This window comes from Entelurus aequoreus, linkage group LG03 (genome assembly GCF_033978785.1).
Source record: "Entelurus aequoreus isolate RoL-2023_Sb linkage group LG03, RoL_Eaeq_v1.1, whole genome shotgun sequence".
Taxonomy (NCBI): Eukaryota; Metazoa; Chordata; class Actinopteri; order Syngnathiformes; family Syngnathidae; genus Entelurus; species Entelurus aequoreus.
This window is the reverse complement of record NC_084733.1, coordinates 85,765,344-85,788,118: the sequence shown is the minus strand read 5'-3', so window position 1 is coordinate 85,788,118 and position 22,775 is coordinate 85,765,344. Positions and strand designations below refer to the sequence as shown.

General features: G+C 38.1%; 1 protein-coding gene across 1 annotated transcript in view; it reads right to left on the bottom strand.

The window, feature by feature from the left end:
• LOC133647025 (filamin-C-like) overlaps positions 1-22,775 on the bottom strand; it is a 136,017-nt gene that overhangs the window by 73,080 nt on the left and 40,162 nt on the right. Inside the window, exons 9-19 of the mRNA XM_062043067.1 lie at positions 17,589-17,726; positions 17,380-17,506; positions 17,180-17,316; positions 9,404-9,597; positions 9,219-9,332; positions 6,439-6,582; positions 6,207-6,330; positions 2,137-2,297; positions 1,963-2,053; positions 1,724-1,893; positions 1,519-1,636 (exon numbers count right to left, since the gene is read on the bottom strand). Of these exons, the coding sequence (XP_061899051.1) occupies positions 1,519-1,636; positions 1,724-1,893; positions 1,963-2,053; positions 2,137-2,297; positions 6,207-6,330; positions 6,439-6,582; positions 9,219-9,332; positions 9,404-9,597; positions 17,180-17,316; positions 17,380-17,506; positions 17,589-17,726 (1,518 nt within the window). The remainder of the gene's footprint in view (positions 1-1,518; positions 1,637-1,723; positions 1,894-1,962; positions 2,054-2,136; positions 2,298-6,206; positions 6,331-6,438; positions 6,583-9,218; positions 9,333-9,403; positions 9,598-17,179; positions 17,317-17,379; positions 17,507-17,588; positions 17,727-22,775) is intronic.

Sequence of the window (22,775 nt, the reverse complement as noted above, 5' to 3'; positions counted from 1 at the left end):
GGATGGAAAGGAAAATGCAGATATAAATAGACTAAAAAAGCTATAAAAAATCTAACATATATGCAAATATATACATAATATGTGTACAGAATAATTTATATACAGATATATTATATTATGTCTATAACATATATACAATATAAACCAATGACCATGTACAATATTAATATATCAGTGGTCCCCAACCTTTTTGTACTTAGGGACCGGTCAAAATTTCCCCACGGACCGGGTGGGGGGGGGGGGAAGTAAAAAAAAAATTTTTTTTTTATTTTTTATTTTTTTTTTGTCATAAAGAAATGCAATCATTTGTGCTTACGGACTGTATCCCTGCAGACTGTATTGATTTATATTGATATATAATGTATATATTGTGTTTTTTATGTTGATTTAATTAAAAAAATAAAATAAAATAAAAAAATTTTTTTTTTTTTTTTTTCAACTTCTTGTGCGGCCGCGGCCCGGTTCCAATCAGACCACGGACCGGTCATACTGTATATGACAGGTTTATGGAAGGTAAGAGATTAAAAAAAAAGGCAAGAAAAGTAAAGAATAATACCAAAAATAAAGTAAAATGAAAGGAATTCAAAGGAGCTACTGTGATATGCTGCCACTCTTCCAGGCGCACTCTAATAATCTTGCAATAATAATTGTTGACAAAGTGGTGACCCTCGCCCCGTCCTTGTTTGTGAACGACTGAGCATTTCGTGGAATCTACTTTTACACCCAATCATGGCACCCACCTGTTCCCAATTAGCCTGCACATCTGTGGGATGTTCCAAATAAGTGTTTGATGAGCGTTCCCTCAACTTTATCAGTCTTTTTTTGCCACCTTTCCCAACTTCTTTGTCACGTGTTGCTGGCATCAAATTCTAAAGTTAATGATTATTTGCATGTTTATCAGTTTGAACATCAAATATGTTGCCTTTGTAGCATACTCAACTGAATATGGCTTGAAAAGCATTTGCAAATCATTGTATTCCGTTTATATTTACATCTAACACAATTTCCCAACTCATATGGAAACGGGGTTTGTGTATACATATATATATATATATATATATATATATATATATATATATATATATATATATATATATATATATATATATATATATATATAATTATTCCTCGCACACTAATTGACTGAAAGAGTGCGCACTGTGGCGTGATGATGTCACATTATTGATGGGAAAATGCATTTTTAGACAATATGATTTGCCTGAACGGCTAGGAGACCCCGAGAGTAACAAGTGGTAGAAAATGGATTAGAAAGGACAGATTTTAATAAAAAAAATAATTAAAAAATGTATATATATATTTTTTTGTATTATTATTTATTTATTTATTTTATTTTATTTTTTTTTATTTTTTTGGACACGGGCGGGCCATAGTTTGGGTACCCCTTATCTAATCCACTCTATACTCGATGTGTGTGACTGCCACCTACAGGACTGGAGTAGTACAGTATTGTCCTAGTCATTCATACAGTTTTAACATTGTCATTGTTGTTGTACTTACTGGTGTCCAGTCCCTCCACTTTCACTTTCCCAATATCCAGCTGTGGCGCCACCGTGACGTGGAAGGGGCTTTTAGGAATGGGATCACCTCCGTGGGTCACCGTGACTGCCATGTTTCCCTGGAAAAAACCCCCAGGAACACATCAAAACGGTGAGTACCGGTCATCTGTTTTAACACACATCTCCAATGGACTTGAAAGCGCCACCTGCTGGAGAGCGGTGTATTTGACCGTGTAGGAGTAATCGTGGTTGTCGATGATCTCAAAGTCGCGAACCGCCTCTCCGGGGCCCGAGGCGGCGAAGCGCACCTCCGGCTTGGCCTTCCCTGCTCCCTTTGTGTAGATGGTGAAGTGGGTCGGGGTGCCCACCTCCACTCCTGAAATGTTTTTTTGTAATTATCCAGTCCCACCTTTGATTTGTACGCCGACTAATGGTGTGACCTCACCTGTTTTGTTGAGTCCCGGGCCCTCTGCTCTCACCTTGCCGGCGTCGTGGGAGGGGTCAACCTTGACTTTAAATGGACTGGTGGGAATTTCCTGACAAGGTAAATGGTGAGAAAATTCATTAGTGATTGAAAAAAGAAAACAAACCCGAACCTACACAGAGGAGCCGGTCCTACCTGGTCAGCAAAGAGCACCATGATGGTGTAGCGGCCCGCGCCCGGGGGGGTGTACTTGACAGTGAAGGTGTCATTGTCATTCTTGATGATGTCAAAGTCGATGTCTGCCTCGGCGGGGCCGACCACCCCCGGGGCGCACTTGATTCCAATGCTGATGTCTCCTGTAAAAGGTGAGAATAGTTCAGTTGTTGCTATGAAAAAAATACAAAGTAGTGTTAATAATAATAATAATAATAATAGATTTTATTTGTAAAAAGCACTTTACATTGAGTAAACAACCTCAAAGTGCTACAGTGTATTAAAAAAAAATACACCAAAATTATTTTGTTACTTTTCGGTACTTTTCTAAATAAAGGGTACCACAAAAAAATGTCATTATTGGCTTTATATTAACAAAAAATCTTAGAGTACATTAAACATATGTTTATTATTGCAATTTAGCACTTAAATAAAATAGTGAACATACTAGACAATAGTGTTGTCTTGATACCAATATTTTGGTACCAGTACCAAAATGTATTTCGATACATTTCGGTACTTTTCGACCACAAAAAATGGCATTAATCTTAGGGTAGATTAAACATGTGTTTATTATTGCAAGTTTGTCCTTAAATAAGATAGTGAACATACTAAACAATAATGTTGTTCCGATACCAATATTTTGGTACTTTTCTAAATAAAGGGGACCACAAAAAAAGGTCATTATTGGCTTTACTTTAACAAAAAATGTTAGGGTACATTAAACATATGTTTATTACTGCAAATTTGTCCTTAAATAAAGTAGTGAACATACTAGACAATAATGTTGTCCCGATACTAATATTTTGGTACCGGTACCAAAAAAATTTCGATACTTTTCGGTACTTTTCTAAATAAAGGGGACCACAAAAAAATGTCATTATTGGCTTTATTTTAACAAAAAAATCTTAGGGTACATTAAACATATGTTTATTATTGCAATTTAGTCCTTAAATGAAATAGTGAACATACTAGACAAAGTGTTGTCCCGATACCAATGTTTTGGTACCGGTACCGGTACCAAAATTATTTTGTTACTTTTCGGTACTTTTCTAAATAAAGGGTACCACAAAAAAATGTCATTATTGGCTTTGTTTTAACAAAAAATCTTAGAGTACATTAAACATATGTTTATTATTGCAATTTAGCACTTAAATAAAATAGTGAACATACTAGACAATAGTGTTGTCTTGATACCAATATTTTGGTACCGGTACCAAAATGTATTTTGATACATTTCTGTACTTTTCGACCACAAAAAATGGCATTAATCTTAGGGTAGATTAAACATATGTTTATTATTGCAAGTTTGTCCTTAAATAAGATAGTGAACATACTAAACAATAATGTTGTTCCGATACCAATATTTTGGTACCGGTACCGGTACCAAAATTAATTTGGTACTTTTCTAAATAAAGGGGACCACAAAAAAATGTCATTATTGGCTTTACTTTAACAAAAAATCTTAGGGTACATTAAACATATGTTTATTACTGCAAATTTGTCCTTAAATAAAGTAGTGAACATACTAGACAATAATGTTGTCCCGATACTAATATTTTGGTACCGGTACCAAAACATTTTCGATACTTTTCGGTACTTTTCTAAATAAAGGGGACCACAAAAAAATGTCATTATTGGCTTTATTTCAACAAAAAATCTTAGGGTACATTAAACATATGTTTATTATTGCAATTTAGTCCTTAAATGAAATAGTGAACATACTAGACAAAGTGTTGTCCCGATACCAATGTTTTGGTACCGGTACCTGTACCAAAATTATTTTGTTACTTTTCGGTACTTTTCTAAATAAAGGGTACCACAAAAAAATGTAATTATTGGCTTTATTTTAACAAAAAAATCTTAGAGTACATTAAACATATGTTTAGTATTGCAATTTAGCCCTTAAATAAAATAGTGAACATACTAGACAATAGTGTTGTCTTGATACCAATATTTTGGTACCGGTACCAAAATGTATTTCGATACATTTCGGTACTTTTCGACCACAAAAAATGGCATTAATCTTAGGGTAGACTAAACATATGTTTATTATTGCAAGTTTGTCCTTAAATAAGATAGTGAACATACTAAACAATAATGTTGTTCCGATACCAATATTTTGGTACCGGTACCGGTACCAAAATTAATTTGGTACTTTTCTAAATAAAGGGGACCACAAAAAAATGTCATTATTGGCTTTACTTTAACAAAAAATCTTAGGGTACATTAAACATATGTTTATTACTGCAAATTTGTCCTTAAATAAAGTAGTGAACATACTAGACAATAATGTTGTCCCGATACTAATATTTTGATACCGGTACCAAAAATTTTTCGATACTTTTCGGTACTTTTCTAAATAAAGGGTACCACAAAAAAATTTCATTATTGGCTTTATTTTAACAAAAAATCTTAGAGTACATTAAACATGTGTTTATTATTGCAATTTAGCCCTTAAATAAAATAGTGAACATACTAGACAATAGTGTTGTCTTGATACCAATATTTTGGTACCAGTACCAAAATGTATTTCGATACATTTCGGTACTTTTCGACCACAAAAAATGGCATTAATCTTAGGGTAGACTAAACATATGTTTATTATTGCAAGTTTGTCCTTAAATAAGATAGTGAACATACTAAACAATAATGTTGTTCCAATACCAATATTTTGGTACCGGTACCGGTACCAAAATTAATTTGGTACTTTTCTAAATAAAGGGGACCACAAAAAAATGTCATTATTGGCTTTACTTTAACAAAAAATCTTAGGGTACATTAAACATATGTTTATTACTGCAAATTTGTCCTTAAATAAAGTAGTGAACATACTAGACAATAATGTTGTCCCGATACTAATATTTTGGTACCGGTACCAAAAAATGTTCGATACTTTTCGGTACTTTTCTAAATAAAGGGGACCACAAAAAAATGTCATTATTGGCTTTATTTTAACAAAAAATCTTAGGGTACATTAAACATATGTTTATTATTGCAATTTAGTCCTTAAATGAAATAGTGAACATACTAGACAATAGTGTTGTCTTGATACCAATATTTTGGTACCGGTACCAAAATGTATTTCGATACATTTCGGTACTTTTCGACCACAAAAAATGGCATTAATCTTAGGGTAGATTAAACATATGTTTATTATTGCAAGTTTGTCCTTAAATAAGATAGTGAACATACTAAACAATAATGTTGTCCCGATACTAATATTTTGGTACCGGTACCAAAAATTTTTTGATACTTTTCGGTACTTTTCTAAATAAAGGGGACCACAAAAAAATTTCATTATTGGCTTTATTTTAACAAAAAATCTTAGGGTACATTAAACATATGTTTATTATTGCAATTTGGTCCTTAAATGAAATAGTGAACATACTAGACAAAGTGTTGTCCCGATACCAATGTTTTGGTACCGGTACCGGTACCAAAATTATTTTGTTACTTTTCGGTACTTTTCTAAATAAAGGGTACCACAAAAAATGTCATTATTGGCTTTATTTTAAATCAATAAAATAGTGAACATACTAAACAATAATGTTGTCCCGATACCAATATTTTGGTACCGGTATCTATTTGATATCAGATCGGAAAGAAAATCAGTGGTTTTGCAGATCTAGGACCAGCAATGACACAACATGATGATGACGGGGGGCACGAGGGGATGGGGGACCGGTACTTTTTAGAGGTGGTATAGTACCGAATATGATTCACTAGTATCGCGGTACTATAATAATACAGGTATACCGTACAACCCTATCTATTTGATATCAGATCGGAAAGAAAATCAGTGGTATCGCAGATCTAGGACCAGCAATGACACAACATGACGACGACGGGGGACAGGTACTTTTTAGAGGTGGTATAGTACAGAATATGATTAATTAGTATCATGGTACTATACTAATACCGGTATACCATACAACCCTAATACAAAGCAATTGTTTCAATGAATGCTCATGCAGTTGTCAACATTCCATGAGGATTCCCCCGCACTCGCCGGTGTTTTTATCGCTCATCATCTTCCCATCGGCGCTCACCTTGACCAGCCTCGCCGCAGTCCACAGTGAAGTATGTCGGCTCATTAGCCTTCAGACCCGTCTTCTCCACTCCAGGCCCGTAGACCTTGACCTTGTCCGGATGAGAGCCCTCTCCCACCAGCACCTAAAGGATTCACAGTGTACTTGAGGCAAGGGGGGCAGTTTAGCTGAAGGAGGACCCGCCAAAGTCCTTTTCTGTCCAATTCTCAGAGTGGAGGGCAGAGCGTCGTACCCTGAAGGGGCTGTTGGGCACGTTGACGTCGCCCCAGGCGATGATGATGGTGTGTTTAATGGGCTTGGTCGGCGTGTACACGCACAGGTAGGTGCCGTCGCCCTTGTCGCTGACTTTGATGTTGATGGCGCAGCCCTCGGCATCCTGTCGACATCACAAACAATACATGCATGGATGCACACAAACTTCTAAAGACCGTTTCAGAAAGAAAAAAAAATGCACAGATTTTTCTCATAATAATAATAATAATAGATGTTATTTGTAAAAAACACTTTACATTGAGTAAACAACCTCAAAGTGTTAAAAAAAATAAAAATCAAAAGATAATAAAAATCAAATAAAATTAAAAACTAGAGCCTTTTTTAAAAGCCTCCGCAGTCTGTGGTGCCCTCAGGTGGTCAGGGAGAGCGTTCCACAGACTGGGAGCGGCGGAGTAGAAAGTACAGTACATATTCCGTACAATTGACCACTAAATGGTAACACCCGAATAAGCTTTTCAACTTGTCCACGTTAATCAATTCGTGGTAAAAGGGTTGGATAGCTTTCCCTGACCGGGAATCGAACCCGCGCCACGGCGGTGAACGCACCGAATCCTAGCCACTAGACCACCAGGGAGCTAGACGACCAAGAAAAACGCAATAAAAACGCAATAAAAGGGGGAAGAAAAATTTGATATATAAATAATAATAATAATAATAATAATAATAATAATAATAATGAATTACATTTGTAACGCATTTTACATTTGTTAAAATCTAAAAGTGCTACAAAGTACAACTTTTTTTTTTTTAAATTACAAAATTAAAAAAATTAAAAATAAAATAAAATTAAAAATTAAAAATTAAAAATTAAAAATTAAAAATTAAAAATTAAAAAATTAAAAATATAGTAATATATATATAAACATAACAAAACACCGGCGGAAAGCGATAATCGATAAAAAAAACAAGCAAACCGGAGTTTTGACCCGGAGGCGCGGACTTCCAGAAATGTGCGTACTTTCTGATTTCAATGCGTAAAAAGACCGATTCAGAAAAAAAAAATGCACAGATTTTTCTCATAATAATAATAATAATAGATGTTATTTGCAAAAAACACTTTACATTGAGTAAACAACCTCAAAGTGTTAAAAAAATAAAAATCAAAAGATAATAAAAATCAAATAAAATTAAAAACTACAGCCTTTTTTAAAAGCCTCCACAGTCTGTGGTGCCCTCAGGTGGTCAGGGAGAGCGTTCCACAGACTGGGAGCGGCGGAGCAGAAAGTACAGTACATATTCCGTACAATTAACCACTAAATGGTAACACCCGAAATACGTTTTTCAACTTGTCCACGTTAATCAATTCATGGTAAAAGGGTTGGATAGCTTTCCCTGACCGGGAATCGAACCCGCGCGACGGCGGTGAACGCACCGAATCCTAGCCACTAGACCACCAGGGAGCTAGACGACCAATAAAAACGCAATAAAAACTCAATAAAAGGGGGAAGAAAAATGTGATATATAAATAATAATAATAATAATAATAATAATAATAATAATAATAAAGAACGCATTTTACATTTGTTAAAATCTAAAAGTGCTACAAAGTATAAAAAAATCAAAATTAAAAAATTAAAAAAATTAAAAATAAAATTAAAAATTAAAAATTAAAAATTAAAAATTAAAAATTAAAAATTAAAAATTAAAAATTAAAAATATAGTAATATATATATAAACATAACAAAACACCGGCGGAAAGCGATAGTCGATAAAAAAAAAAACAAGCAAACCGGAGTTTTGACCCGGAGGCGCGGACTTCCAGAAATGTGCGTACTTTCTGATTTCGATGCGTAAAAAGACCGATTCAGAAAAAAAAAATGCACAGATTTTTTTCATAATAATAATAACAATAGATTTTATTTGTAAAAAGCACTTTACATTGAGTAAACAACCTCAAAGTGCTATAGTGTATTAAAAAAAATAAAAATTATAAGATAATAAAAATAAAATTAAATTAAAAACTAGAACAGCCAAATAGCTATAACTAGTATGCATATATCTTTAAAAAAAGGCTTTTTTAAAAAGAAGGGTTTTTAAGCCTTTTTTAAAAGAATCCACAGTCTGTGGTGTCCTCAGGTGGTCAGGGAGAGCGTTCCACAGACTGGGACCGGCGGAGCAGAAAGTACAGTACATATTCCGTACAATTAACCACTAAATGGTAACACCCGAAATAAGTTTTTCAACTTGTCCACGTTAATCAATTCATGGTAAAAGGGTTGGATAGCTTTCCCTGACCGGGAATCGAACCCGGGCCACGGCGGTGAAAGCACAGAAACCACCAGGGAGCTAGACGACCAATAAAAACGCAATAAACGGGGCACGAAAAATTTGATATATAAATAATAATAATGAATTTGTAACGCATTTTACATTTGTTAAAATCTCAAAGTGCTACAAAGTATACAAAATTTTAAAAAAATTTTAAAAAATAATACAAAAATTTAAAAAATAAAAACAATTTAAAAAGAAATAATAATAATAATAAAAAATAATAAAAAAAATTTTTAAAAAAATAAAAAATTTTTGAATATATATGAACAAAACAAAACACCGGCGGAAAGCGATAATCGATAAAAAAAACAAGCAAACTGGAGTTTTGACCCGGAGGCGCGGACTTCCAGAAATGCGCGTACTTTCTGATTTCAATGCGTAAAAAGACGCAAAAAGTGCGTTAACGCTAACAGTACCTGACTACTGTAACTGACAAGTGATGACATAACCTGGCGTCGGTATCCTCACCTGGGCATAGATGGTGAGCTGACCCTTCCCAGCCATGCGGGCATCGATGGTGAATTCTGTCGCCTTGTTGACGGTAACACCGGTCGGCTGCAGACCCGGACCAAAAGCTTTCACCTGAGGGTTGGAACGCACTTGTTACTAAGGCGAACGTCGTGCGTTTTTTAAGTTACGGGGGCGACGGTGACCTTCTCGGGGAAGACGTCATTGGCCGCGGGCAGAATGTGCGCCATGAAGGGGCTGTCCTTGATGTCCTCGTCGTCGCAGATGACGTGGACGGCGTAGTCGCCGGGCTCGGTGGGCCAGTAGCGGACGTCGCAGGAGCCGTCCCCCTTGTCGTCGCACTCGATCCTGGCCTGGGAGGGGCCCTCGATGGAGAAGCCTGCGCCACGAGAGAAGTTGTGCTCATAAGTTTACATACCCTGGGAGAATTTATGATTTATTGGCCATTCTTCAGAGAATATGAATGATAACACAAACACCTTTCTTCCACTCCTGCTTAATGGTTGTGTGAAGCTATTTATTGGCAAACAACTGTGTTTACTCTTTTTAAATCAAAATGACAAAAGAAAGTACCCAAATGACCCTGATCAAAAGTTGACATACCCCAGTGACTTTGATCTGATAACATGCACAAAAGTTGACACAAACCGGTTTGAATGACTAATCAAGGTTCCAATCCTCACCTGTGACATGTTTGTTTGTAATTAATGGGTGTGTACAAAAGGTCAGAGAGTTTCTGGGCTTCTGACAGACCATTGCATCTTTCATTCAGTGCTGCACAGATGTTTCTGGATTCTGAGTCATGGGGGAAGGCAAAAGAATTGTCAAAGGATCTGCGAGAAAAGGTAATTGAACTGCATAAAACAGGAAAGGGGTATAAAAAGATATCCAAAGAATTGAGAATGCCAATCAGCAGTGTTCAAACGCTGATTAAGAAGTGGAAAATAAGGAATTCAGGTAGACCAGCAAAGAGTTCAGCCACAACTGCCAGGAAAATTGTTGGGAGATGCAAAGAAAAATCCACAAATAACTTCAGCTGAAATACACGACTCTCTGAAAAATTGTGGTGTGGCTGTTTCAATAAGGAGGCACTTGAAGAAAAATGGGCTGCATTGATCATGGTCATTTGGGTACTTTCTTTTGTCATTTTGATTTAAAAAGAGTAAACAGTTTTTTGCCAATAAATAGCTTCACACAACCATTAAGCATGAGTGGAAGAAGGTTTTTTGTGTTATCATTCATATTCTCTGAAGAATGGCCAAGAAATCATAAATTCTCCCAGGGTATGTAAACCTATGAGCACAACTGTATATTCCTTGCAGACTAATTGACTGAAAGAGCACGCACGTGGTGCGATGATGTCATTTTATCGATGGGAAAATGAGAGAAATGTAATGCTGAGCGCATATCATTATGTCAAGATAATGGCACCAGCATTTACTTCATTTAAGAATATTTTTCAACATATTGAGAAAAAAGGTCTCATATTTGTTTTTTCTATCAAGAAAAGTGCACTTGTTATTAGGTGAGAATATACTTATTTTAAGGTATTTTGGGGTCCATTGAGGTTAGCTAATGTTACTTGTTTTGGAAAGTCTTGACGAGAAAACATTTTCTTCTTCTATCGGCAGATAATTTTGCTTAGTTCAAATAAAATACCCCTAATTTTTGTATTTTTTTCCCTTGTTTTTGAAAACTGACTTTTTTGCAGTGCATCCTTTCCTGCACCTCCAGCATCGGACGTAACCTCAGCTCTTTTTTACCCCGACCGTTGCACACGCCCACCAAAAAAATGATCAATAAATACACTTGTGTGCCATCAAACTTGCATATAATGAAATGATACTTGTTCAGTATGAATGACAAAAACTAGTAGATTGTTGACATTTTAAAGATGACACATTTTGCATCGATGTATGTATTAGTGAGAATATACTTATTTTAAGGTATTTTGGGGTTCATTGAGGTTAGCTACTGTCTCACGCTGCTGGTAGGGTGGGCTTGCAACAGTTTCATTGATGTGACAGGTGCGGCTTTCACTACACAGTAGCAGGAGTTGACTGGGCTTGACGTGCCGAGACAGCTTGTACACGACCCTATGTCTGTCTGGTCTCACGTGGTATGAGACTGTAACCCATTACCTGGAAGACAATAGGCTAGGCCAGGGGTCGGCAACCTTTACCACTCAAAGAACCATTTTGGCAAGTTTCACAAATTAAAGAAAATAATGGGAGCCACAAAAAAATTTTTTAAATATAAATTGAAAAACACCGCATAAATAGCTTAAATGCTTTGTGCTATGTTAATCAGGGGTACCAGACACACACACCGGCACGCACTTTAATGTGGAAATTTGATGTTAGTGCGGCCCGCGAGTTTTGAATGAATGGCGCTTGACAGCGTCATGCTTGCCAACCCTCTCATTTTTTCCGAGAGACTCCCGAATATCAGGGCGTGATGGCACTGATTTTGGCGCCCTCTACAGCCTGCCCAAACAGTGCAACTGCTCGACCACATGTAGAATGCAGTTTCAGCTTGCTGACGTTAGTGACAGCAAGGCGTACTAACTCAGCAGCCACACATCTTAAACTGACGGTAGCCTTATAAAAACAACTTTAACACTGTTACGTTACAAATATCCCCCACACTTTGAACCCACACCAAAAAAGAATGACAAATACATTTCTGGAGAACATCTGCACTGTAACACAAAATATTTTTTTAACATAAACACAACACAACCAATACCCAGAATCCCATGCAGCCCTAACTCTTCCGCTCAACCAACGCACGGAGGGGGGGTGGGGTTGATGTGTGGGGGGATTTGGTGGTAGCGGGGGTGTATAATCTAGACCGGAAGAGTTAGGGCTGCATGGGATTCTGGGTATTGGTTGTGTTGTGTTTATGTTGTGTTACGGTGGGATGTTCTCCAGAAATGTGTTTTTCATTCTTTTTTGGTGTGGGTTCACAGTGTGGCGCATATTTGTAACGTAACAGTGTTAAGGTTGTTTGATACGGCTACCGTCAGTGTAAGCTCTGTGGCTGATGACTAAGTATGCTTTGCTGTCCCCTATGTATGCAAGTAAAAGCTACATACAACATGTGGCCGAGCTGGCATGCTGTATGTAAATGCTATAGAGAACAATTACTACAGTGCAAATAGGGCACTCCCTTAATGTAGTAATTAGAGTGAAAATAGGATTATATTTCCCCTGGGAGTTATCTAGAAGAGGCACTGAGTTCCATAAGTCTCCTGGGAAAATCGGGAGGGTCGGCAAGTATGCAGCTGAGCTGCATCTGAGTGGTCAAAGAGCCGCATGCGGCTCCGGAGCCGCGGGTTGCCGACCCCTGGGCTAGGCGAGGGGACTAACAAGTCAACTCCAAAACTTCCCGAAACCAGAAATGGTGGAAGGTTAGGCTTGGGGCTAGCAACCCCAACCCATAAAAACTCCTTGCTACAGAAACGTTGACGAAAACCAAAAAATCCAAAAGTCTTGGAAAGGAAGTCTCTACGGTTACACAAACCAAAGAGAAAATGACGATGCACTCGGAAAACCGTAAGGAGACGGTGCGTCCCATTCTTCTGACCCCTAGACACTCCACTAACATCGCAACATGGAACATCAGGACCATGTATGCAGGAGGAAAGACAGCAGTCACAGCCGAAGAGATGAGGAGATACAGAATATCTCTCTTGGGTCTGTGCGAAACCAGATGGCTCCAGTCGGGGCAGGTTAAACTGGCCAGTGGTGAGTCCATATTATACTCAGGGCACCCAGAAGACTCTGCACCACATACAGAGGGTGTAGGGTTCATGCTATCCAAAGAAGCTCAGAGGGCCCTCATCAGTTGGGAACCCTTCAACTCAAGGATCATTACTGCAAAATTCCATACCACGCATAAGAAAATAAACCTTCAAGTAGTACAATGCTATGCCCCTACCAACGACGCAGAGGATGAAACGAAGGACAACTTTTACAATCTGCTATACCACATCCTTCAGAAAAAGAAAGGAAAGGACATCGTGGTCTTAATGGGGGACATGAATGCGAAAATAGGAGGAAATAACAATGGCTATGAGCTGATAATGGGAACGCAAGGGCTTGGAACAATGAATGCAAACGGAGAAAGGTTTGCTACAGCATGTGCAGACAACAGCTTGGTTATTGGAGGTTCCATTTTCCCACACAAGGACATCCACAAAGCAACATGGGTTTCTGCCAACCACACAACTGAAAACCAGATTGATCACATCTGCATTAGCCGGAAATTCAGGCGCTCTACTGCTTGATGTCAGAGCGAGAAGAGGAGCTGACGCTGCATCTGACCACCACCTAGTCACAGCAAGATTCCAGTTGAAATTGAAATTCATGAAACAAAGAGGAGGGAGGATCAAATTCAACATACAACAATTCCAAGATATAGGCACTTTGGAACTATACCAAGTCACATTACACAACCGGTTTCAAGCACTACAGGACCAGACAACACAAGCACCAGGAACTGTAGAAGGGATTTGGCAAGGTTTGAAGTCCACATGGAAGGAGACCTGCGCAGAAGTGGTAGGGAGAAAAAAGTCCACAAACAAACCTTGGCTATCCACAGAAACCCACAAGAAAGTGAGTGAGAGAAGGGAGAAAAAGGAGGTAGTCAACAGATGCAGAACTAGAGCAGGAAAGGCAGCAGCACAAAGAGAATGTGAAGTAGTAAACAAGAATGTGAAGAAGAGTGTCAGAAGGGACAAAAAGAAGTACATCGAGGATCTAGCACAGCAGGCAGAGGAAGCAGCAGGGAAGAACAATCTGAAAGAACTCTATCTAACCACAAAGAAGCTCAACGGCAAATTTAAACAAGCCCAAATGCATATTAAAGACACAAATGGTACACTCCTCACAACCAAGGAAGATCAACTCCAGAGATGGACTGATCACTTTCAAGACCTACTCAACAGAGAGCCCCCTCAACTGACTGCAGATATTCCACCAGCTCCAATCAGGCTTGAAATAAACTGCAACCCCCCCCCCCCCCCACCAAACTGGAAATCAAGAAGGCCATCAAAGCCCTGAGAGCAGGAAAGGCAGAAGGGCCAGATGAGCTACCAGCAGAAGCTCTCAAAGCAGATATCGAAACATCCTCCAGCATGCTTTTCCATCTCATGCAAGCTATCTGGGAAGAAGAAAAAGTCCCATCAGACTGGAGAGATGGCAACATCATAAAGATTCCCAAGAAAGGAGACCTCAGGGAGTGTAAAAACTACAGGGGTATTATGCTCCTCTCAACGCCAGGGAAGGTGCTTAACCACATACTACTAGAAAGGATGCAGAAATTGGTCGATGCACAACTGAGGGATAACCAGGCTGGTTTCAGAAATGGAAGATCTTGTGCTGACCAAATTGCCTCCCTCAGGATTATAATAGAACAATCCATGGAATGGAACTCACCAGTATATATTAATTTCATAGACTTTGAAAAGGCGTTTGACAGTGTCGACCGTGAGACACTGTGGAAGCTGATGGCACACTATGGCATCCCACCAAAGCTCATCAACATCATCAAGAGCACCTACCAAGGGATGCGATGTCGTGTCCTACATGACGGATGCCCATCGGAGGCCTTCGAGGTCCTGACTGGGGTGCGGCAAGGATGTCTGCTCTCGCCTTTCCTTTTCCTCCTCTGTATTGACTGAACCAAACAACCAAAAACAGCAAAACCGGCATACAGTGGAGCCTTACCGAACAACTAGAGGACCTAGACTTTGCAGACGATCTAGCTCTCCTGGCTCACACTTACCAACAGATGCAGGACAAATCACAAAAACTACAAAGAACTGCTGCATTTCTTGGGCTTAAGATCAATTCACAAAAAACAAAGGTCATGCGTATCAATAACAAGAACAATACACCAATAACAATGGACCATAATCAATTAGAGGAGGTAGTCAGTTTTACAGACTTGGGGAGCATAATCAGTGTAGATGGAGGAGCAGATGAAGATGTCAAATCCAGAATAGGGAAAGCAAGAACATCATTCAACTTACTAAACAAAATATGGAGAGCAAAAAACATTTCTCTCAATACCAAATTGAAAATATTGAACTCAAATGTCAAATCCATCCTGCTGTACGGATCAGAAACATGGAAAACCACCAATAGCATACTCAATAAACTACAGACATTCGTAAACCGTTGCCTCCGTCGGGTCCTAGGAGTCTACTGGCCAGACACCATCACCAATGCCAACCTGTGGGAACTCACCAAACAAGAACCAGTGGAACTGCAAATCAGGAGAAGGAAGTGGAGCTGGATAGGCCACACACTCAGAAAACCAAATAAATCAATCACCAAACAGGCACTAACATGGAACCCCACAGGGAAAAAGAAACAGAGGGAGACCAAGAACAACCTGGAGAAGAAGCACGGAACAGGAGTTGAGGGCTGAGGGGCTGTCATGGCAACAACTCGACCGAAGGGCACAAGACCGGAATGGATGGAAGGCTTTCGTCGGCGGCCTATGTTCCTCAGGGAATACTAAGGCCTAAATGAAATGAATGAGGTTAGCTAATTTGACTTGTTTTGGAAAGTCTTGACAAGCCAAATGTTCTTGTTCTATTGGCAGATAATTTTGCTTAGTTCAAGTAAAATACCCCTCATTTTTGTATTTTTTTTTCTTGTTTTTGAACACTGACTTTTTGCACAGTGTTCCACTTTTGGCACTTTTGAAGTCTCGGGCAGTGTTTTTCAACCACTGCGGTCACCTAATTGGCCCCAAAAATATTTTTTTTGCAAACAATAATTATAATAATTAGTAGAGATGTCCGATAATAGCGTTAAAATGTAATATCGGAAATTAGCTGTATCGTTTTTTTTATTATCGGTATCGTTTTTTTTTATTTTTTTTTTTATTAATTCAACATAAAAAACACAAGATACACTTACAATTAGTGCACCAACCCAAAACACCTCCCTCCCCCATTCCCACTCATTCACACAAAAGGGTTGTTTCTTTCTGTTATTAATATTGTGGTTCCTACATTATATATCAATATATATCAATACAGTCTGCAAGGGATACAGTCCGTAAGCACACATGATTGTGCGTGCTGCTGGTCCACTAATAGTACTAACCTTTAACAGTTAATTTTACTCATTTTCATTAATTACTAGTTTCTATGTAACTGTTTTTGTATTGTTTTACTTTCTTTTTTATTCAAGAAAATGTTTTTAATGTATTTATCTTATTTTATTAATTTTTTAAAAAAGTACCTTATCTTCACCATACCTGGTTGTCCAAATTAGGCATAATAATGTGTTCATTCCACAACTGCATATATCGGTTGATATCGGTATCGGTAATTAAAGAGTTGGACAATATCGGAATATCGGATATCGGCAAAAAGACATTATTGGACATCCCTAATAATTAGAGATGTCCAATAGTATCGGACTGCCGATATTATCGGCCGATAAATGCTTTCAAATGTAATATCGGAAATTATCGGTATCGGTTTCAAAAAGTAAAATGTATGACTTTTTGAAAGGCCGCTGTAGGGAGAAGTACAGAGCGCCAATAAACCTTAAAGGCACTGCCTTTGCGTGCCGGCCCAATCACATAATATATACGGCTTTTCACACACACACAAGTGAATGCCAGGCATACTTGGTCAACAGCCATACAGGTCACACTGAGTGTGGCCGTATAAACAACTTTAACACTGTTTCAAATATGCGCCACACTGTGAACCCACACCAAACAAGAATGACAAACACATTCCGGGAGAACATCCGCACCGTGACACAACATAAACACAACAGAACAAATACCCGGAACCCCTTGCAGCACTAACTCTTCAGATAATTTTGCTTAGTTCAACTAAAACACCCCTCATTTTTTTATTATTTTTTCTTCTTTTTGACTTTTTGCAGTGCACATTTGGAATTTGGGGTTTTTGACGATCGGCTCACCCAAAGTCCCGACATCCACGCCGATGGCTTCCACCACAAAGTCCGCGGATTTTCCCACCATTCCCGTCTTCAGACCGGGGCCCCAGGCCCTCACCTTCTGGAAGCCTGCCTCCTGGCTCACCTCCACCTCGAAGGGGCTAAAATAATAATCCCACTTTGTTTTATTCACGTACTTCCCAAAGGCGACGGTAAGCCCTTACCTGCGTGGGATGGGCTGTCCTCCCCAGGTGATGCCGACTGTATATTTACCGGGCTTAAGGGGGTAATACTCGCACTCGTACACGCCGTTCCCCGCATCCCGCACTTTCACCTGCTCCTGCGCCCCAGCTGGTGAGAAAACAATGCAGCACTTTATTCATTCGCGCCTTTGCTCGGCATGCCAAGATCCGAAAAAGGTGTCTTGACTCACTGGGTCCTTTGACCGAGACGTTCAGGGCTCCGCTGCCAGCTCCCTTGGTGAACACTTTGAAGTCCGCCACCTCCTTGACTCTCACGCCTTTAGGCTGGAGGCCTCTGCCGGTAGCTCTGCAGGCGTTGGGATTCATGGCTGAAAGGAATGCCAGCCAGGATGAGCAAGATGCTATTTCATATTTGGCGAGAAGCCAGCGGATGTTAGTGCAGCTTGACTGATAATACCTGGAACTGATGATGCAATTCCACAAAACCCCAAAAGCGGTGAATTTGGCACGTTGTGTAAATGGTAAATAAAAACAGAATACAATGATTTGCAAATCATCTTATATTCAATTGAATAGACTGCAAAGTTCGAACTGGAAAAAGTTGTTATTTTTTGCTCATTTGGAATTTGATGCCTGCAACATGTTTCAAAAAAGCTGGCACAAGTGGCAAAAAAAACTGAGAAAGTTGAGGAATGCTCATCAAACTTATTTGGAACATCCCACAGGTGAACAGGCTAATTGGGAACAGGTGGGTGCCATGATTGGGTATAAAAGCAGCTTCCATGAAATGCTCAGTCGTTCACAAGCAAGGACGGGGCGAGGGTCACCACTTTGTCGACGAACGCGTGAGCAAATTGTTTAAGAACCACATTTCTCAACCAGCTATTGCAAGGAATTTAGGGATTTCACCATCTACGCTCCGTGATATCATCAAAAGGTTCAGAGAATCTGGAGAAATCACTGCACGTAAGCCATGATATTACGGACCTTCGATCCCTCAGGCGGTACTGCATCAAAAAGCGACATCAGTGTGTAAAGGATATCACCACATGGGCTCGGGAACACTTCAGAAAACCACTGTCAGTAACTACAGTTTGTCGCTACATCTGTAAGTGCGAGTTAAAACTCTACTATGCAAAGCCAAAGCCATTTATCAACAACACCCGGAAACGCCGCCGGCTTCGCTGGGCCCCGAGCTCATCTAAGATGGACTGATGCAAAGTGGAAAAGTGTTCTGTGGTCTGACGAGGCCACATTTCAAATTGTTTTTGAAAACTGCGGACGTCGTGTCCTTCGGACCAAACAGGAAAAGAACCATCAGGATTGTTCTAGGCGCAAAGTGTAAAAGCCAGCATGTGTGATGGTATGGGGGTGTATTAGTGCCCAAGGCATGGGTAACTTACACATCTGTGAAGGCACCATTAATGCTGAAAGGTACATACAGGTTTTGTTGCCATCCAAGCAACGTTATCATGGACGCCCCTGCTTATTTCAGAAAGACGATGCCTAGTAAAAGAGTGCGGGTACTAGACTGGCCTGCCTGTAGTCCAGACCTGTCTCCCACTGAAAATTTGTGGCACAATATGACGCCTAAAATACCACAACGGAGACCCCCGGACTGTTGAACAACTTAAGCGTTTTCTGCGGCGTTTCTGGGTGTTGTTGATAAATGGCTTTGGCTTTGCATAGTAGAGTTTTTTTACTTGCACTTACAGATGTAGCGACAAACTGTTGTTACTGATAGTGGTTTTCTGAAGTTTTCCTGAGCCCATGTGGTGATATCCTTTACACACTGATGTCGCTTTTTGATGGAAGGGATGGAAGGTCACGGGCATTCAATGTTGGTTTTGGGCCTTGCAGTGATTTATCCAGATTCTCTGACCTTTTGATGATATTACAGACCGTAGATGGTGAAATCCCTAAATTCCTTGCAATAGCTGGTTGAGAAATGTTGCTCTTAAACAATTTGCTCAGGCATTTGTTGACAAAGTGGTGACCCTCGCCCGTCCTTGTTTGTGAACGACTGAGCATTTCATGGAAGCTACTTTTATACCCAATCATGGCACCCACCTGTTCCCAATTAGCCTGTTCACCTGTGGGATGTGCCATATAAGTGTTTGATGAGCATTCCCTCAACTTCTCAGTTTTTTGCCACTTGTGCCAGCTTTTTTGAAACATGTCGCAGGCATCAGATTCCAAATGAGCTAATATTTGCAAAAAATAACAACATTTTCCAGTTCAAACGTAAAATATCTTGTCTTTGCAGCCTATTCAATTGAATATATATAAGTTGAAAAGGATTTGCGAATCATTGTATTCGGTTTTTATTTACCATTTACACAACGGGCCAACTTCACTAGGTTTTGGGGTTTTGTATTACCACACACATTGGAGACACGCTGAGCAACTTTCTGACTGCAGACCAGTCTGTCAATCAGAAGTGTGTGCAGGCTGCTTGATGCAAAGAATGTGCGATTCAAGCCAACAGAGCAAGCTAAAAAAACACAGAGTGGAAAGAAATGCAAAGAGAGACAAAACGATACAACATTGCATCTATGGGTGTAACGATTGATCGATAAATTGATTTGTGTTCCTATATTCCAAGTGTATCGATCCGGGCTCGGCAAGTTGGCCTTCCGGAAGAGAGGTATATCGCCCACATCGATTTTAAAAGATAATAGATATTTTTTTTTGTTTTAGTATGTTTTTTGTATGAGGACAAACACGACACAAACCTGTTAGAACTACCACTGTTGAATATGTTTGTGTGTATGCTTCACTGATGACACTATTTGGTCAACATCCTTTTGTCCTACTCATTTCGGTGGTTCTTGAACTCACCATAGTGTGGACTGTGTTTGTTTACATGTAAAATATTCCACTCCTTCTTTGTCTCATTTTGTCCACCAAACGTTTTATACTGTGCGTGAATGCACAAAGGTGAGCTATGTTGATGTTATGGACTTGTTGGAGTGCTAGTCAGGCATATTTGGTCAGTGCCTGAACGCAAGCCAATTAATGCTAACATGCTATTTAGGCTAGCTGTATGTACATATTGCATCATTATGCCTCATTTGTAGCTATATTTGAGCTCATTTAATATCCTTTACTTGTATCCTCTTTGTATATAATTTATATTTGCATGTCTCATGACACATTATCTGTATGTAATGTTGGCTGCATTTCTCATAGTTGTTTGTGCGCCATGTTGTTCCAGACCACAGCAAACATTACCTAGCTTGCCAAAGATTGTAATAAATCTATTAAAAGAAGCCTTAACTTGGACACACACATCTATACCTTTGGCCATTAAAAGCCAGTCATTTCCAGGAGTTATCTTACCTTCTGAGTAGCCTCTGATTTACTAATGGTTTCTAATGTTGTAAAAATGTGTGGAATAAATATTACATTTCGAAGAAGATTTGCTTGAGCTTGCGACACATAGTCATTTTGATAGTAGGCTAATATAACTAATATAGACACTTACATCATGTGTTGTATTCATTATAAGACTTTTAAAGTCATTTTGATAGTAGGCTAATATAGACACTTACATAATGTGTTGCCCTCATTATAACACTTATATAAGACTTTTAAAGAAATGTTGATAGTAGGCTATTATAGCTAACATAGACACTTACATCATGTGTTGTCTTCATTATAACACTTATGTAAGACTTTTAAAGTTATTTTGATAGTAGGCTAATATAGCTAATATAGACACTTACGTCATGTGTTGTCTTCATTATAACACTTATATAAGACTTTTAAAGTCATTTTGATAGTAGGCTAATATAGCTAATATAGACACTTACATCATGTGTTGTCTTCATTATAACACTTACATAAGACTTTTAAAGTAATTTTGATAGTAGGCTAATATAGACACTTACATCATGTGTTGCCTCCATTATAACACTTATATAAGACTTTTAAAGTCATTTTGATAGTAGGCTAATATAGCTAATATAGACACTTACATCATGTGTTGTCTTCATTATAACACTTATATAAGACTTTTAAAGTAATTGTGATAGTAGGCTAATATAGCTAATATAGACACTTACATCATGTGTTGCCTTCATTATAACACTTATATAAGACTTTTAAAGTAATTGTGATAGTAGGCTAATATAGCTAATATAGACACTTACATCATGTGTTGTCTTCATTATAACACTTATATAAGACTTTTAAAGTAATTGTGATAGTAGGCTAATATAGCTAATATAGACACTTACATCATGTGTTGTCTTCATTATAACACTTATATAAGACTTTTAAAGTAATTGTGATAGTAGGCTAATATAGCTAACATAGACACATCATGTGTTGTCTTCATTATAACACTTATTTAAGACTTTTAACGCCATTTTGATAGTAGGCTAATATAGACACTTACATAATGTGTTGTCTTCATTATAACACTTATTTAAGACTTTTAACGTCATTTTGATAGTAGGCTAATATAGACACTTACATAATGTGTTGTCTTTATTATAACACTTATTTAAGACTTTTAACGTCATTTTGATAGTAGGCTAATATAAACACTTACATAATGTGTTGTCTTCATTATAACACTTATAGAATAGAATAGAAAGTACTTTATTGATCCCTGCGGGAAATTCAGCAATTATGTAAGACTTTTAAAGTAATTTTGATAGTAGGCTAATATAGCTAACATAGACACTTACGTCATGTGTTGCATTTATTGTAAGACTTATATAAGACTTTTAAAGTCATTTTAATAGTAGGCTAATATAGCTAATATAGACACTTACATAATGTGTTGCCCTCATTATAACAATTATATAAGGTTTTTAAAGTCATTTTGATAGTAGGTTAATATAGCTAATATAGACACTTACATCATGTGTTGCCTTCATTATAACACTTATATAAGACTTTTAAAGTCATTTTTATAGTAGGCTAATATAGCTAATATAGACACTTACATCATGTGTTGTCTTCATTATAACACTTATATAAGACTTTTAAAGTCATTTTGATAGTAGGCTAATATAGACACTTACATAATGTGTTTTCTTCATTATAACACTTATATAAGACTTCTAAAGTAATTTTGATAGTAGGCTAATATAGCTAATAAAGACACTTACATCATGTGTTGTCTTCATTATAACACTTATATAAGACTTTTAAAGTCCTTTTGATAGTCGGCTAATATAGACACTTACATCATGTGTTGCCTTCATCATAACACTTATATAAGACTTTTGAAGTCATTTTGATAGTAGGCTAATATAGACACTTATGTCATGCGTTGCCTTTATTGTAAGACTTATGTAAGACTTTTAAAGTCATTTTAATAGTAGGCTAATATAGCTAATATAGACACTTACATCATGTGTTGCCTTCATTATAACACTTATATAAGACTTTTAACGTCATTT